At 48.6% G+C, this 15,506-nt stretch overlaps 1 protein-coding gene across 3 annotated transcripts in view; it reads right to left on the bottom strand.

Annotated features, from left to right (window-relative positions):
* Positions 1–1,329: 1,329 nt before the first annotated feature.
* Positions 1,330–15,506, bottom strand: part of DNAJC13 (DnaJ (Hsp40) homolog, subfamily C, member 13) — a 101,697-nt gene continuing 87,520 nt past the window's right edge. For 2 of the 3 annotated variants that reach the window (XM_012732157.1, XM_004692312.2), the window contains 8 exons: positions 12,269–12,438; positions 12,072–12,114; positions 11,212–11,385; positions 9,635–9,814; positions 9,221–9,361; positions 7,261–7,404; positions 5,933–6,032; positions 1,330–2,163 (listed from right to left, as the gene is read on the bottom strand). In XM_012732157.1, the coding sequence (XP_012587611.1) occupies positions 2,057–2,163; positions 5,933–6,032; positions 7,261–7,404; positions 9,221–9,361; positions 9,635–9,814; positions 11,212–11,385; positions 12,072–12,114; positions 12,269–12,438 (1,059 nt within the window). In that variant the 3' untranslated portion in view covers positions 1,330–2,056. Of the gene's footprint in view, positions 2,164–2,757; positions 2,867–5,932; positions 6,033–7,260; positions 7,405–9,220; positions 9,362–9,634; positions 9,815–11,211; positions 11,386–12,071; positions 12,115–12,268; positions 12,439–15,506 lie in introns of all 3 variants that reach the window. The other variant, XR_001146007.1, reaches the window with a different exon arrangement.

Below are 15,506 nucleotides of genomic sequence, written 5' to 3'. Positions count from 1 at the left end.
GCCAGTTCATGGGGGGAGCCCGCCACATGCCGAGACCCTGCACCCGCTGGCCTTGCCATGAGTAGAGCTTGTGTTTGCTCAAGCCTCCAACTTGGGAGCAGAAGGGCAGCGAACAGCCCAGGAGTGAGCAACCAGCAGCTTCCAGACTGGGAAAACCAGCCAGGCCTGAGGCCCTGCGGCCTGAGGGCCTGAACAGACAAGGGGGAGGGAGACAGGGTGGAGGGCAGCCAGATGAGGAGAGATGCAGAAACATTTAGAAGGAGCAAGGCCAGCCTGCAGTGTGTCGGGAGGTACACGTGGGTGACGACAGGAAGGCCACCAGGTGTGGGCCAGCGGCCGTGGTCAGGGCGGGAGAGGTTCCGGCCCTGGGTGGGTGGCAGTTCTAAGGAAATTTTGTCTTAGAATAACTCGCTGCATTCAAAGACTTTATGTAGAGCTCTTTTAGTGTCTGATAAAAAAGGTTCAAACACGAAAGACCCGTTTTCCCGGCCACTTAAACCCGCTGTTGTAGGATGGGGCTCAGAACCCAGACCCTGTGCGAGGGGAGCAGGGCTCCCCGCCGGCTCCTGGTGTGACTCTGGGCTGTGGTCTTCACCGCCAGCGAGGCCTTACAGCCCAGCCCACATTGGTGACCGGGCGCGCTCTGTGCACGGCAGCGGGGCCTGGTGACCCCAGACAAATTAAAATGGCTCTATAAATAGCATAACTATTCCCAGTGTTTATGTTCAGCTTTTCAGTTTTTGCATACAACTGGCCAGAAGGACAGTGAGTGAATTCACCAGAGTGGGGGGGAACAAGCAGACTGAAACACATGCTGAGGGCGGCAGCAGAGGCCTGCCGCTCCCAGGGGCTCAAGCTCAGGCCATGGCTGCGATAGCTTGGAGACTTAAAGGAAAATGTATTGCAGTATTGGTTCTCCAAGTTGGCTGGTCTTTCAGTGAACATATTTTTATGACAAGACACTGCCCAGAAACAAACGTTGTGCGTAAACACATGGGTGTGCTGTGCCCCTGGGACTCTGAACGAGACAGCTAGAGTCAGCTGCCCTTACTCAGCAGCTCTTGTTCTCAAGCCTGGCACTTGGCCTACTCCCTCACTGCTTCATGGTATTTTCATCTTTCATTCCCGTGGCCGGTGCTCACACTAGAAGGCCTCGTCCTGACATCTGTGGTAGCTGCAGTAGTCGGACCGGTCCTGAACGCTGTCTGGAGAGCAGGCGACACTCCTTCCAGAGAGGCAGGCGCGCGGTCTCATGAGTGAGGACTGGTCAGGTACGTTGATGCGGGATGTAGGCCGTGTTCAAGGAAAAATTAAATCAGAACAAATGTATCTCATTAACAAAGCAATTCCCTTTATTTTTAAAATTTTATGTACACGTATGAATGATTTGTATAATGTACATTCAATATAGAAAGCTTTATATATTTGATAATGTATAGAACATTTCACAATTACACTAATCTCTTACATAACATCTTGACATTGTTTTTAAATTTCAAAATTTTTTGCACAAGCTCCTTTTTTCATTCAGTTTGGTAAAGCCAGTCACACCCCCCGACTGCGCCAAGCTCTCGGGGCCAGCGGCTGGAGAGAGGACGCCAGTGAGCGGGGGAGGGGCAGAACCTGCTAGTGTTCAACGGGAGACTGGATGCAGGAGTGGGACCCGAACCCCCTTTCTGGGAACAAGAGACTTAGCCCAATCACTGCAGACGCAGCTCAACCCCACAGCACACTAATTCAAAAAAAAAAAAAAAACACATTATAAAAACTAGGAAGTTTTGTCTTTTTGATTCACAGTCTCGTAAACAGAAAGGAACAAAATGTGCTTACATACATCAAGAAAACTCCTGTGTACCCACTTGGGTTGATCCACAGAGTGCTTGCCCGTAACGTGACACAACTGGAATCACTGACTTTTCCTAAATAAAAATATATTTATAGAAAAAGGAATAACACTGTCATGAAACCAGGAAAAAGGCAGTAAGTTTTCTTCAACGTTCAGCTGGAGGAATGTGGACCGGGCACTGGCCTTTCAGCATCTGGGTCTCAGAATGTTTCAAGTGTGAAAGCCGAGGTCGCCCGCCTCGGGGTCTACAGGAGGCGGCAGGCTGGACAAGACCGAGGAGGACGTCCCCGCCGTCAGGTAGCCAGCAACGCCGGGTCCTGTCGGGAGAACACACAGCTCCAGGTGAGTGGGGCCGGCGCACACGTCACCCTGACCAGCGCCGTGTCATCTGTGGGAACAGCCCGACGCACGCTGACTGTCCCGGGCAGCCAGCCGGCCTGTGGCGTCGGAGCTAATCTCATCACGGCTACGGTGGACAGTGAGGGGTAGAAGGGGGCCATCATCCCCTGCTTCTATCCGGGAAGTTAGTCTTTCGGAAAATGCTGGGCACGGAAGGGCAGCGATGGCAGGGGGAGGAGGAGGGGGCACGAGAGAACTGTCCTGGGCCACCAAACGTCACGCTCAAGAAGTCTCAGCAGAAGCGGTTGCAGCCTGAGTCACACAGGCCCCGAGGAACGCAGCCAGGGCCCGTCGAGGCGCAAGCGGGATGGGCCAGTGTCGTGCAGCTACGTCCTATGAGGATCGCAGGTGAGCAGTGGCCTGTCACACGCAGCTCTCCAAGGCCCCGCCCGCGGCCCACGTACTTGGGAGAAACTGGAGCAAACCCCTGCGCGCCCACGCACGCAGCTGGGGACCGCCGGGGTGGGGCTGGGACAGAGGGCCGGCATGCAGTAGGCGAAAGGGTTCTCTACCTGCTTCAGAGAGCTACACGGAAGTTAGCAAGCTGCCTGGCAGAGCGGGTCTAAAGCCCGCTTCTGAGGTGAAGGGGGCTGCTGCCAGTTAGAAGGGAAGGAGAGACACCTGAAGGGAGAAAAGAAATGTAAGCAGCGAGGGAAGTGGTGAGGAAGTGCACACAGCAGAGCAGTTCCGTGAAGCCGTGGGGGGTGGGGTGGGGTCTGCTGCCAGAGCCTGTGCGAACATGGCAGCAGCAGGCTGCCCACTGAGTGGCACACGCCAACCCAGGTCAGACACTACTTGCAGGAGTCATGTTCTTTCCAGGCATGGCGGGTCCGCACTTGCCTTCTGCCCCCAGGACACCAGGCCGGCTAGACTGCTCGGGAGGAGGGTGGTCGGCAACACCACCTGCGCCCGCCTGGCTCACAGGTAAGAGTCAGGCCAGACCACCGCAGGAGGCAGAGAGGGAACATGCTGTGTCCTCAGAGGGGTGTGAGGTGGCAAGGGAGCAGGGGGTGCTGGGCATTTAAAAATTGAAATGGTGATATTCACGTGGTGTCTGATAACACTAAAATCCGAAATATTAAAGGCACTGTGAACTGAGAAAGTCCGGAAACTCCAGGTAAAAATCTAAATGCTGAGCACAGAAGGATTTTCCAGAAGAAACCAAATTCTAGCCCTGCCACGCCGTCTAGGAAAGGCCAGCCCCTGCCTCACATCCAGCCTCTCCTTGGTCACCAGGAGGGAGAATGACTGTGTCTCCAGAGAAAAGGGCAGGCGCACGCGGCCAGGCTGCTGAACTGAACAGTCCTATGAAAGGAATGGGCTGGAGCCTGGGCTTTTTAAAAAAGGACGCCTGCTCGAGCAGTTCTCCAGTATTCCAAGTGAACTGACACAACGATGCTCACATCCTGGGGTTTTAGGTGTCAGAAGAAAAACGACTAAAACCAACCATGCGAACGAAGGATGGGCTTGAGGAAGGACAGGCCGAACCCTCGGAGGCCAGGTAACTGCCACCGCCGTCCACAGCGCCCCGCTGAGAAGCCTCTTCCCTTATGCTGGCTTCTTTTACTGTTTTTCTTTCTCTGCTCGTCTAGAACCTAAGCAATGGATAAGTAACCAAGGGCCGGGCCGGGCCAGGGGCAGCCAGCTTGTCTGCATCGAGACCCCGGCCACGCTACGAGGTGAGCCAGCTTTGGGCCAGAGCAAGACCCCACGCTGGCAGCCGGGATGAGGTGCCTCCTCTAGGTTAGCAGCCTGTGATCCGGCCGAGACCTTTCCAACTTTTACCCTGAATCTTGTGTCTTGGTCATTCTCATCTTTTGACTATTTTCCTTATCCTACCCCAACTTGTAATCAGAATCCACTCACTCGCCAACTCATCCAAAAGTTCATTAGGAAAAGGGCTGGTGAAGTGTGTCTTGCACCTCACGTCTTCCGGAGACTGATCCGAGAAGGCAGGCAGTCAGAATGTTCTCACTCTGAGGGTGCTGTGGGTACTTCCGTGCTCCACAGTGGTACACGTGCAGGGCCTGGAAGTCCTTGCCCCTTCCCTTAGGTACTGTGTGCGAGTGTTTTTGTGAAAGCGCACACACACCAGACACCGAGAACCCGCCAACCCCAGCACTACCCTCCCCTCAGTCCTTGCGGGAAAGACGCAGACACCTCACAGTGCTGAGATGGGGGCTCGGAGCTGGCTCAGGTCACCCCTCTGGATGGGCCCTGCGTGCTCCAGCCCAGGCCTTCAGGGTGGCCACGGTTACGCCATCCACCCCTTGACTGGCCTTGTCAAGAACGTGCTGTCCTAGAAACTGGTAAACTCCCACGCGCCTTCTCCTGTGCCCCATGTCTTCTCACACCTCGTTGACAGGAAACATTACTTCCTCCCCCACAATTATTAGGGAATTTGGATGGGGGAGAAGACCAAAATGACTTGTAAAAGAAGTGTAGGTCTCCTTTCTCTTCCGGATTCTAACCACAGCCTCTGTGGCCCATAACTGGTCAGCCAAGGACCACCTGCAGTCTTTTGATCTGTCCAGCCAAGACAGCTGGTTGCCTTGAACAAAGAGAAGCTTCCTGTGGGGAAGCTTAATTTAAATAAATCTATTCTTAGCTAGAAAGAAATATGGCAGCTCTGCCAGTCATAACATCCTTATACACAAAGCAATAAATATAATGCTACAAAAATGTGCATTATGTAAACTTAGGTACACAAAGGCTAAGACCATCTCTTCACAGGACGGGCGTCCGGAAGAGAAACCCTGAGGCATGCTGCTCCGGTGCACACACATGACCACGCAGAAGCCAAGCACTGTGTGTAGACCTGAGGACTCTGCCTACAGCCGAGCAGATTATTGGTCATCGTGGAGGGGAAAGTGTCACTACCCAGTCTAAGCTAAAACCATGCAGAACTTTCTACAAAGTCCCTGTTTTTGGATATTCACATTGTTTTCTTAGAAACTTCGGTACGACCACAGAGTATTAAGACAATCATGCTGGTAAGAGAAATACTAAGGCCATGGCTTTGTTCTGTTTTCCTGTATCCTCTCTGGTGAGAGCTGATGTGGGGCTGACTTTTTTGCATCTGCTACAGAGACAGCAGGGCCATCTGACGGTGAGGCTAATTTCAAACCAAAAACTTTAAACCGGAAGTTACCTTTCCTTTTCCACATACACAGAATCAAACAGTATGATGTTCTTGGGTAGCAGTCAGATGAGAATGAATATTCAGAAGCACACAGTGAGTGGGCAGAACGGACTAATGCTCTGCACTGCAGAAGGACCCTTCAGTCCCTAAGCAGAGCATCCATGACGGCACCATGTCTTTCCTCCCGTGAGAGGACAAGCTTTAAATGCACAATGAACAGGGCTTTCAACCTGTTAGGCTGATAGGAATGATGCTGTTCGTTTCTGATATTTCTCTGCTGCTTTTACATGTTCAAGATAAATATTTGAATACTCCAACTGTTACCTACAACGACCACTAATGAATGAGATCAAAATCGAGCAAAGCCTCATCTCCGGGAGCACAGACCCAACACACAGCAATTCATGTGTCCAATGCTAAGACCATCTAGACTCAAAGCCAGGAAGCGCCCGGCCTGGGACACCCTTTCACTACTTATTCAGGGCAGAAGGAAGGTCCAAGGTGCTCCTGACACGTTTGAGGCAGACCATGTAGATATGATTTACCTGTGAGGTATCCTGCTGTTTGTGAGTCAGAAATAAACAAATCATGTTTCTGATCTTTGAAGGCACTCCAGACCGAAGACCGGGACAAGATTTCATTCACCTAGGGGGGGAGGGAAGGTAAAGCAAACTCTCTGAATACAAATTACGTTAAGGACAGGATGTTGAAAGATGCAATCACAGAGAAAAAAACTTCCAAGACAAAAAAATCGCAAGGAGATCAAACACTATCCCACAGGGCCCCCTACACAGTGACAGTAAGAACTGGTGGTGGGTTCAGGGTGCCCTGGTGCAGGAGCTTGGGAGGAAATGCTGCAACCTGAGCTAAAGTCATTCTGTGACCAGTGAGCTTGAGAAAGCCAAGCTGGTTAACCCAGAAAGCGTAAGTATTATCCATGACATAGGCACACATGTACAAGGAACAGGGAATGTGTGTACATGGATCGGATTCAGATGAAAGACGTGTTTGTGACAAGACTTTTAAAAAGCTTAGGAAATCCAGCCTAGATAGCAGCTTTCCCATTTCAGTGTGGTCTGATGTTTACTGAACAGGGTGTGTGTATATGATCCATCTTGAAATACTGAGAATTGGTGAAGTCACAGAAAATAGATGGTGGCTGGAAAGGGCTAGAAGATGGTGAAATGGGAAATTACTACTTAATGGACACAGAATTTCCCCTAGGAGTGATGGAAATGTCTCGGCACTAGATAGGTTAGAGGCTGCACACTAGCAAGACACTAAATACCAGTTAACTGATCACTTTAAAATGGTCAATTTTTTTACATAAATTTTACTTCATTTAAAGACTATTAGTAGATAGGGCTTTATAGTAATACTGAGTGGGGAACATCTCAGAAGCAACAGTAAGAATAAAACCAAAGAGAAAAATGAAATCGATGACAGCTGAAAACACTTACGGGAAGGAAGCCGACGTGAGAAAGAGGCGATGGAACTACAGTGATTTCTGTAAATGGCAGTGTGGGTGGCTGATGAATGCGGCTGTCACTATGCCCATAACTGAAAGTTAATCTTGACCAGTACTGGTTGGTCAATATTCTTCTATGCTGAAGCATTTTGGCCTTTTCCTTCCTGAAATGTACAACCTGCTCTCTATCCGGAATAAAAATCCTTTTGACCGACTAGATGAATGCATGGTTTGCGGTTTTGCGCTGGTTAACAGCAGTTACACAAGTCCTTCCCTGGGCTTTGGGCCCACGGCACACCCAGCCAACGGGCCACCCTGCCAGGGACCCTGAGCAGAGGTGAATGGCCGTCTGCCTGGACCCCAGCTGTGAGCCCCGTGTGCCATCGTCCGGCACTGCACACTCACCTGTTCTCCGTGCTGCAGGCTTCGCGTCATCGCCTTGAGAGCTTTCACAATCTGAGCCTTAGTGGCTGCTGGGCTGTCCAGATTTTCCAGGCCAATGCCTTCGAGTAATTTTAAGAGGTATGGGACCAAGTCCACTTTCAGGGCCTAGAGAGTACAGAAGTACGTATAGGAACATGCTGGGAAAAAATAAGTCATCCACTGAAAACATAATTTCAACCCAGGACCAACATGTCTGGAAATACTTTTTCTTGGAGCTCATGAAGACATTCTTATTCAGTGACATTTAGTTGTGTGTCCTCAAAGGTTCTAAGTGTCCTACAAAGATTATGTTCCTTGATCCCCCAACACCTGGTGACTCCCCAGTGGGAAGTCAACAGACATGTCTCAGCCGCAGCGGTAGGTGCAGCTGGAGCTGTGGCCTCAGCCTGGTGCTGAGCCACTGTCCTGGGCCACTTCCTGCATTAGCGGGCAAAAATATGTGGAGTAGATTAGTTTATTTTTTTCACATTCTCTGAAAATATCAACCTTTGCCTTGCCATACACAAGCCAGGCAGTGCCTGGCACACAGCTTGCACTGTCTGCCCTGAAACTCAAAAGGGAGAAGGGAAGTAACCAACATTTCGTTCCTTCTTGTTTACAGCCCCTGGACTCATACGAGTCAGCGAGGGAGTGAGGCCCGTGTCACTTCACAGAGGAGGAACCTGAGGGCTGTGTCACGCTGAGGTCATCGAGCCACCATGCGACAGTGCTAGCGGTGCGTTTCCCCACAGCACCCCCAAGCCGGCAGTGTGACCCTCGGGGCAGCCAGTATCTCCGTGAGCTGTGGCTGGGAGTGGAGGAGGGCCACGTAGCAGGGGTCCTGGGCCGGTGCTCAGGCTGAGGATGCCAGATGTCACTGCCATGTGGCGGGTAATGCTGAACCACTGAGGGGTTTTCAAGATAACAAGTGACCCAGTTATAGTTAAGGTTTGTACCTTAAAAAGACCACTTTCGCGGCCCTCCCTGGTGGCGCAGCGGGTTAAAGCACTGCACTAAGAAGCTGAAACCAGTTCCGCATGAATTCGATTCCCACCTGCCCCGGAGGTGACCACATGGCGTGGCAGACCTCTCCTGACCCGCCCGCTGCTCCCCTCAGCAGTGGACTTTGTCGACCTGCCTGTTCTGCTCCCCACTCTGTCTCTGGTGAAGTCTTTTGCCACCTCTGAGTCTCTGTCCTGTACCCCAGTTCTGTATGTACAAATAAATAAATCTTAAAAAAAAAAAAAAAAAGACCACTTTCGCAATGGCTTTTAATTCATTGTAAGTCTGTGTATTTTCCACTGGTGCCCACCAAGTCCTGTCTTCATTATGTGGTTTGTCTCTTTGAAAAGGACAATAAAAATCTTGGTGTGTTTTGTAAGCATGTCTTAGGAAACAAAGGGATGAATAAACAGATCTTCCAAAGGGGACAGAGCAGCTCTTACAAAGAAATCTAGGACTGGGCCTCTCTGGTGCGCAAGGGGTTAAGTCTCAGCACAATCAAACTGTCTGCAGCCACCACAGCACGAGTTCAATCCCAGCCAGGGAGCTGACCCACAGGGCCCAGCAGACCTCGCCTGTCTCCCCGTTGCTCCCCTCAGCAGCATGTTTCTGTCAATCCACCTGTTGTGCTCCCCACTGTCTCTGGTGAATCCTCTCACCCCCACTCTACCTCTTGTATGAATAATCAAATCTTTAAAAAAAAAATTTAGAATATAAGCTAAATAGAAGATTAATATTTAAAACTGAAGCATCGCCTAAGTATGCTAAGTTGGTAAGATTCTTGGCAGCTGGCGCCCTGCTGCATGTGTACGTGGCCGTCACGTGTGTGTCAGGCTGCGCTCAACAGCCTGATCGGGATACCGCTGGGAACTAAGTGCGCGTCCATTTGTGCAGCATGTGGGCCTTCCTAGGATGGTGCGGGGTCTGGGAAGCCACTTACTTGTGCTACTAATTCAGTCTGCTCCTTCTGAAACATTCGATTAATTGCTTCACAGGCTAGACCGACAGTATCTGGGCGTTTTTTCATTCCATTCATCAGTGGGCCAATTGTCTCCAAAGATGCCATGGCTCGAACACACAGCTAAGTGCCCAAAAAGAAAGGGTTACTTGCAGAGTTGCACAACCTCATATAGCACAGTAAATACCACAGTAATAAAATATATGAAAATTACACCCAGTGCCATGATAAACTGAGTGAAATCATGTCATTAAACTGGTTGAAGAAAGGTCACAGCACCACGTGGCTCATTTGCAGAGAGCACAGCAGTGAGGGGGGTTTCCACTGTGCTGTGTCGGGCAGGCAGAGGGGCACGAACGGCCAGAGCCATAAACTGGCAACTGGGTGCAGCAGTACCTCGTTTTCAGACAGGGCGTGGATGACCCGAATGGCGCTCTTGGGGACGGCACTGTTCCTGTGATTCATCGCCTGGATCACCTTGGGCAGGTGGCCCAGTGGCGGGACCTGATCGGCCAGCTGCGGCTGCGCACTGAAGAGACACACTGCTGCCATCGTCAGCGTTTCCAGAGTTTCTCCCTGGAGCGTGCGAAACAAATGGACAAGGAACTGCTAAGGCCCTCGCCATCACTGGCGATTATTCTGTGCTCAGGCTAGGGATTCACAGGCTCTAAGTGCTGATACCTCAAAACTGCTTTACAAATCCCAAGAACAAAGCTCCTGTCTTGAGGAAAGGCAGAACTCAAAGAACTTGAATAATGTGCGATCTTAACCCAAGCAGTCCTTCGCTAAGCCGGGGCCCATCTCATTTTAGAGCAGGGTGAAGATCCTCTAGCCCCAGAAGATAGCACAAGGAATTTTCAGCCCACGTTACAGACATGCCAGTGTTTGAGGACATCCCAGTTCCACTGAGACTCCTGCTCTTCAACACATCTGTCATGATGCACAGCTTCTGGGAACCTGATGGCAGGGCGACCATGCAAACCCTAGACACACCTCTCCGGGCCACGGTGCATCTAAATGGGGAGCTGGGGGGGTGCCCAAAATGAAAGATACAGGATAGAAATGCTGTTTTCCCCTTTCTAAGAATGTACCTTTTTAGGATTTAATGTTGTAAGCAAACGATGTGTGAGGTAAGACCCCTAGGAAAGAGAAAACATGACTATGGAAATAGACATATGTATGAAAAATCTAGCATACTAATATTTTTAAACAAGTTTTCTGAAGCTAACGATAGTACTTGATAATTTCTAAGTACTTAACCTGGGTCAGACATTCTGTTAAATATTGCAAATTGAACTCACTAAGCCTCTGCATTCGCGCTGTGATGAGACTGTGAGGCAGTCATGAGAAGCCACCAAGCCGGAGCAGCGACAGAACCCGGGTGCTGAGCACAGTGCGGGTTCCTGCTGCCTCGCCCTGCCACCAGCCTGTCTGATCCAACAGCAACCACGCACCTAAATTATTTTCAGCCGAAAGGCATTATACACTGTGGGGTTTCTGACTCACCAAGCCATGACCAGCACAACTTTCTCACATTCCTGCTTCCTGGTGGCCCTTGGTTTTGAACACGGGCACTGGGTTCCCTTTCCCAATCATGCAGGATCATCCCTGCCATGCATGTAAAGCTGCGTAAAAACACCCAGGCCCCCCCTCAGGAACAAGGAACATTCAGGGTTCTCCTTAAAATTACACAATCACTGGAATTTGGTTAGTGCTTTTATAAATACTGCAGATTGTACCCTTTCAATGTAGAAACTGCCACCTCTGGCCCAGAAAGAACCAGCTCACCAAAGAGTTTCACATTTGAACATACCAAAAAAAAAAAAAAAAAAAGGATGTGCATATTTGAATTTAGCTGCGGCTGCTGCAGTGAGACGCAGTTCTTGATGCAGGGGCGTGAGGGCGGCACTCACAGGAACACTACGGGGAGTCAGCAAACTATTCCAGGTGCTTAGCACATGGCTGAAGCTTACATGTGGATTGTTCTTGTCCAGAAGCTCAGTCAATCTTTCTAACAGTGCAATAAGAAACTCTCTAGGCTTCCTCAGAACCCAGGCTGGCTGTGCAATGAAGATTCTCAAGAAAACGCCTCCAACAGCAAGTTCACCCTCTGCTTCTCCAAACACCATGGCAAAATCCTCAGGCAACTTTAAACAGAGAAAGAATTGCAGTCAGGTCTCTTAGTAACCATTAGTAGAAGAAAAAGGAAATGTAAGTCCTGTTAAAGAAATGTTTATGAAATTACTCTTTAAGTCATTAGATAATCAAATTATAATCAGTTTTATTTTCTCTTAATAAAGTTCAGGAAAGTTGACTGGACTACCTACTTCAAAAGCAAAAGTCTTACTTTGTATTAAAACCTTAATTTTGGGGACTCTCCCTCCCTGGCCCCCAGCTCTATGAAACCATCCGAAGCCACTGCAGGTTGAGTTCGAACCCCAGCCAGGGAGGTGACCCACATGGCTCAGAAGAATTCTCCTGACCCACCCGCTGCTCCCCTCAGCAGTGTACTTCGTCAGTCGGCCTATTCTGCTCCCCACTCTGTCTCTGGTGAATCCTCTCACCCCTGCACACTGGCCTGCACCTGAGTCCTGTACGCATAAATAAATAAATTGTTGGGGGGGGGGAACACCTTAAATAAGGGGGGAATATGCAAGTGTCATAATGGCAAAGTACCTAGTAGGTTGCCAATAAAATGGAATTTTAATCGTCAATAAAAACTCTAGCCTCAGAAGTAACCAACCCTGTTAACATCTTGATTTTAGATTTCTGGTCTCCAGAATTGTGGGAACATAAATTTCTGTTATATTAAAATAATAAGAGCATGCTTTACCTTCCAATTTGTATCAGGGTTGTCTCGCTGATTTTTAAAGTGCCTTGGAAAAACAAAAAAAAGGAGGGAAAATAGCAAACATCAGCCACAAAACACACTGTCACTAGCCTCTGGCTAAGTCTCCGGAAGGGGCACCGTGGGACACGCCTGCTCCTCCCGGCGCCCTCCTGGAAGGCGCCCCGCAGCGTGCTACTTACTCTAGCATCATTTCTCTAACCGTTGTGGACACTTTATCTCGGGAACTGTCATTCCAGATTAACTCTGGATTCTCGTGAGTGCCTTCAAAAATATGGACAGCAGCTTCAGGGTTGTCTCTCATGGCATCCATGAAAACGCTCGGTAGGAACTTCATTAAAGTGATTCGAACCTAGGCGAGGAGGTTTAAGAAAAGATCAAGACCCGCTGGAACATCTCAGTCTGCGACTTGCTTTATACTTCTCAACAGAGAAAACTGCCGCACCTGCATTTGCCTGACATGGGCTGTAACTGGGACCCAAAAGCTCTGGCGTGCAGAACGGGTAAACCTTGGTTCATGCACGGCTCATTACAGCCTGCTCCTACTTACCCACCCCGCTTCACGTCTCTTTCTCAAACTTAAGCTTTAGCCAAGTTCTTCATCACCAGTGTGGAAAGGTCCCAGGGCATGCATGCACACACTGCTCCCTCCTCCTAGAAGGCCCTGGGCTGGCCTGTCCCTCTAGCTCTCCTCAGGCCACTGGGGCCACATCTCCCATGCCCACACTTTTTGCTTAGGTTTCTTTGTGTCTTACAAGTACATTTTAGAGCGTACCCCCCCTCCACCAACTTTTGCTGTGTTGTTTAAACTATACCGTGCTACCTTCCAAAAAGGACTTTAAAAAGCAGTCTAAAAAAAATAATACCCAACATACTCATGCACAGCGAAAATTACTGTGGGCTTAAAAAATGAAAGAAAAATGAAGGGTGAGATCCCCCTCAGGTCTTCTCTTCTAGTATGGTTTTCTCTTCTCGTATCATTCAAGTCTGTGCTCAAATCTCAGCGTAATGAAACTATTCCTCGGCCTGGTCTGCTCAGCCCCTGACATACAGCAGATGCTCAAATACTTACCTGAATGAATGAAGACATACTAATATGCAGTCAGTCCCCAAAGAAAGCATCAAAAGCTCTGTACAGCTACCAGTGATGTACCACAAATTTAACTCTGAATTTTCTAACATTGGATGAACTAATGGAAACAATCTGTTACATGACAGAACATCCCCAGACTTGAAGTTTTGACTTTTCTTGATTGGGACAAAATTCAAAGAGGAAGTGCTCACCCACTACTGCGTGCATGACTAAACATTTAAGTCAAAAAAAGTACATAATGCATTTGCGGGGGTGGAGTGGGGAACGGGATCAAAAACGGGGGGGTGGGGAGGGAAGTGCACGGGATTATGGTGATGGCACATGGGTGACTTGACGATGGGAAACCCGCGGGGATTACAATTGAGATGGAAAAAAAAAATGTACAAAATGATGTAAAAATAAACTGTTGTTAAAAAAAAAAAAGTACATAATGCACACGCCTTTACAGCTATGGCCAGGCTGTACCCAGCTGTTTTAGAAAAGGGGCTGGAAGTCCAGGCAGGCTGACCTGGCCTGCCGCCTAGCTGGGTCCCTGGGCCGGCCGCTCTGTGTCACCGTCAGACAGCACACAGCCCTTGAAGAGCTACGCCAGCCCCTCCCCCCTCACACTGTGCACAGCATTACCGCAGCCGGCCTTCAGACACAAACATAGCTGTCAGACACAGCGGGAGCAAACCTACACAGGCAGGTGTGCTAACTCTTGGAAGCAAATGCGGCGATGGCTTCTTAGAGGATATCAAGAACACAAGTTACAACAATAACAGACAGATTGGCCATCAAAACTGAACACTTTAGTGCATCAAAAGGCACCATCAAAAAAGTGGTAGGACAGGTACAAAATGGGAGAAAATATCTGCAAATCAAGTCTCTGATGAGCAACTGGCATCCAGAATATATGAAGAACAATCACAGCTCCATGGTAAAAAGACAAATCAATTAAAAAATGAGCAAGGTTGTGAAGAGACATTTCTCTGAACAAGATGTGCAAGTGGCCAGCAAGTATTAGGGAAGATGCAGAGGAATCAGAGCGTCACGCAGGCGATGTGAGGCGATGCGCAAGGGTAGAGCAGGCGCTTTGGAAAACAGCCTGACGGTCCTGGGAAAGTAAACACTGCCCCTCTATCGTGCAGAAAGCCCACTTTCAGAGAAACAAAGATGTCTATATAAAACTGTTCACAAGTGCTGATGCAGCATTATTTAGAGTAGCCAGAAAGCAGCAACAATCCACATTTTATCCCCTCCATCAATGGAAAAACCAAAATGTGGTGGATACAGTCAATAAAACACTATTTGATAATAATAAAAAAAAAAACCTAAGTGTTGCTTTACTTACTACAACATGGGTGAATCTCAAAAACATTGACCTGCAGGAGGGAAGTCGCCATCAGGACCACATGCTGCATGACCCCGTTTACGGGAATGGCAAGACCAGCAAATCTCCAGACAGAAAGCAGTGCCCGCGGGTTCCGGGATGAGTGGAGAGTGATCGCTAAAGGGAATGGGGCTTTGTTTCCCTTGGGTTGATACACATGTTCTAACACTGACTAAGGCTGTCCAATCGGGGAATACAATAAAATCACTGAATTGTACATTTTATAAGTGTGAGTTGCATGGTGTGTCAATTATATTTTAATAAAGCTGTTGCGAAAAAGGAAAAAAAAATTTACTGACCCCAGTTCTAGAATCTCTTGCTACAAAGTATTCAATTAAGGAGCAGATACTTGTATTTTTCCTATTCAGAAAATTCAAGTGTAAGTGAATTTATCTTTATAAAATTTGTCCCTTGTGTATTTATTTCAAAGGTCAAAAAATTACTGAAGGGCTCAAAGTTAATTCCAATATGTATTTTAAACATCTAAACCATTTTTAAAGCACTGTAATATTAGGTATTACAATTATGTACTAACCAACTCTAGTTTTAAGAAATCTCAGTATTAAATATCAATATTTATACTTTTATGGACCCTTTCTCTAGGTATCCAAATGTAATCTCCCTCATCTCATCAACCTTGCTTGAAAAGATAATCAACCTTAATCCCAGGGTAAGATGATTTCAGGTCCTGACAGATTCTCATTGCCTACATGGTGAGATCAGGCAAGAACAGAACTAAAAACAACTGAAATCTGCTTGTGTCACTGATGTAAAATCAGACTCTGGGTGTAACAGAAGCAGCCATGGGGGAGGTTCAAGACCCTTCATGTCACAGTGGCCCCAAATGCATCTGAGGTGCTGATGGCGGCTGACAGACGATGCTTGGTGGGCTCCACTCCACTCCTGTGACACTGACTTAGTCACTGAGAGTGGGCTCTGATTACACTTGTAGCTG

The sequence above is a fragment of the Condylura cristata genome, unplaced genomic scaffold (genome assembly GCF_000260355.1).
Source record: "Condylura cristata isolate star-nosed mole 26May11 unplaced genomic scaffold, ConCri1.0 scaffold00033, whole genome shotgun sequence".
In the NCBI taxonomy this organism is placed as follows: Eukaryota; Metazoa; Chordata; class Mammalia; order Eulipotyphla; family Talpidae; genus Condylura; species Condylura cristata.
Note: the sequence above shows the minus strand (reverse complement) of the source record. Positions and strands in the feature narration are given on the sequence as shown.